The 1,834-nt window shown below is 54.9% G+C and overlaps 1 protein-coding gene across 1 annotated transcript in view; it reads left to right on the plus strand.

Moving 5' to 3' along the window:
* SNF8 (SNF8 subunit of ESCRT-II) overlaps positions 1–1,834 on the plus strand; it is a gene marked incomplete at its 5' end in the record, with an annotated part of 7,696 nt that overhangs the window by 4,605 nt on the left and 1,257 nt on the right. The window contains one exon of the mRNA XM_041426534.1: positions 742–816. Within this exon, the coding sequence (XP_041282468.1) occupies positions 742–816 (75 nt within the window). The remainder of the gene's footprint in view (positions 1–741; positions 817–1,834) is intronic.

Below are 1,834 nucleotides of genomic sequence, written 5' to 3' on the forward strand. Positions count from 1 at the left end.
TGGGATTGGGAATGGGAATGGGATCCTGCCAAATTCTGAAATCATCAGGGATGCTGGAGCGCCTGGCGGCCCGGAGGATGCTGGGAATGGTGGGGATGGGATTGGGATTGGGAATGATGGGATGGGGATTGGGATTGGGATTGGGACCTGGCTGAACATGGACCACACGGTGGTGCTGCAGCTGGCCGAGGTGGGAACGCTGGGAATGATGGGAATGATGGGAATGATGGGATTGGAAATGCTGGGAATGATGGCAATGATGGCAGTGATGGGATTGGGAATGATGGGAATGGGAATGCTGGGAATGATGGGAATGCTGGGATTGGGAATGATGGGAATGGGAGTGCTGGGAATGGGAATGCTGGGAATGCTGGGAATGGGAATGCTGGGAATGGGAATGCTGGGAATGGGAATGGGAATGGCACCAGGAGTGGGGATTGGGATTGGGGAATTGCTGGGATTGGCACCTGGGATTGACACCTGGGAATGAGACCTGGGAATGGGAATTACTGGCAGTGACACCTGGAAGAGGGCTGGGAGTGAGGAATTGCTGAGCCAGGACTGGGAGCTGGGATTGGATCCGGCTCGTGGGCAAAGCTGCCAAAGTGTGGATTGAAACCTGGATGAAAAAGAGCCAGAAAATCTGGGTGTTTCCATAAAAAACCGGGATTGGGCCGGGCTGGGATGGGGCCGAAGGGCCCTGGACTGAAGCCCAGGCGGATTTTTCCTGGTTTTTCCCAGAAAAAAGGATTTGTGACAGTCAGCGAGATCCGGGAGAGCCTCAAGTGGGAGACGGAGAGAGCGAAGCAGGTGCTGGTAGGTGGGAAAAAAAAAAAAAACTGGGAAGAATGGGAAAGTGGGAAACTGGGAATGGGGATGGGAAACTGGGGATGGGGATGGGAAAGTGGGAATGGGGATGGGAAAGTGGGAATGGGGATGGGAAAGTGGGAATGGGGATGGGAAACTGGGGATGGGGATGGGAAAGTGGGAATGGGGATGGGAAACTGGGGATGGGGAACTGGGAAACTGGGAATGGGGAACTGGGAAACTGGGAATGGGAAACTGGGAATGGGGATGGGAAATTGGGGATGGGGAACTGGGAAACTGGGAATGGGAAACTGGGAATGGGGATGGGAAATTGGGAAAGTGGGAATGGGGATGGGAAACTGGGAATGGGGAACTGGGAAAGTGGGAATGGGGATGGGAAACTGGGAATGGGGAACTGGGAAACTGAGAATGGGGAACTGGGAAAGTGGGAATGGGGATGGGAAACTGGGAATGGGGATGGGAAGGTGGGAATGGGAAACTGGGGATGGGATGGGGATGGGAGCAGCAACGGCAACTCAGCACTTCCCACAGTCATTCCCAGCCCATCCCAGTCCATTCCCAATCCCATTTTCCCAGGAGCACCTGCTGAAGGAGGGCATGGCCTGGCTGGATCCCAGTCCCATTATTCCCATTCCCAATCCCATTTTCCCGTTTTCCCAGGAGCACCTGCTGAAGGAGGGCATGGCCTGGCTGGGTCCCAATCCCATTATTCCCATTCCCATTCCCAATCCCATTTTTCCCGGTTTTCCCGTTGTCCCAGGATCACCTGCTGAAGGAGGGCATGGCCTGGCTGGGTCCCAATCCCATTATTCCCGTTCCCAATCCCATTCCCAATCCCGTTTTTCCCGTTTTCCCAGGATCACCTGCTGAAGGAGGGCATGGCCTGGCTGGGTCCCAATCCCATTATTCCCATTCCCAATCCCATTTTTCCCGTTGTTCCCGTTTTCCCAGGATCACCTGCTGAAGGAGGGCATGGCCTGGCTGGATCCCAGTCCCATTATTCCCA

The sequence above is a fragment of the Onychostruthus taczanowskii genome, unplaced genomic scaffold (assembly GCF_017590055.1).
Source record: "Onychostruthus taczanowskii isolate IOZ18803 unplaced genomic scaffold, ASM1759005v1 scaffold91, whole genome shotgun sequence".
Lineage (NCBI taxonomy): Eukaryota > Metazoa > Chordata > Aves > Passeriformes > Passeridae > Onychostruthus > Onychostruthus taczanowskii.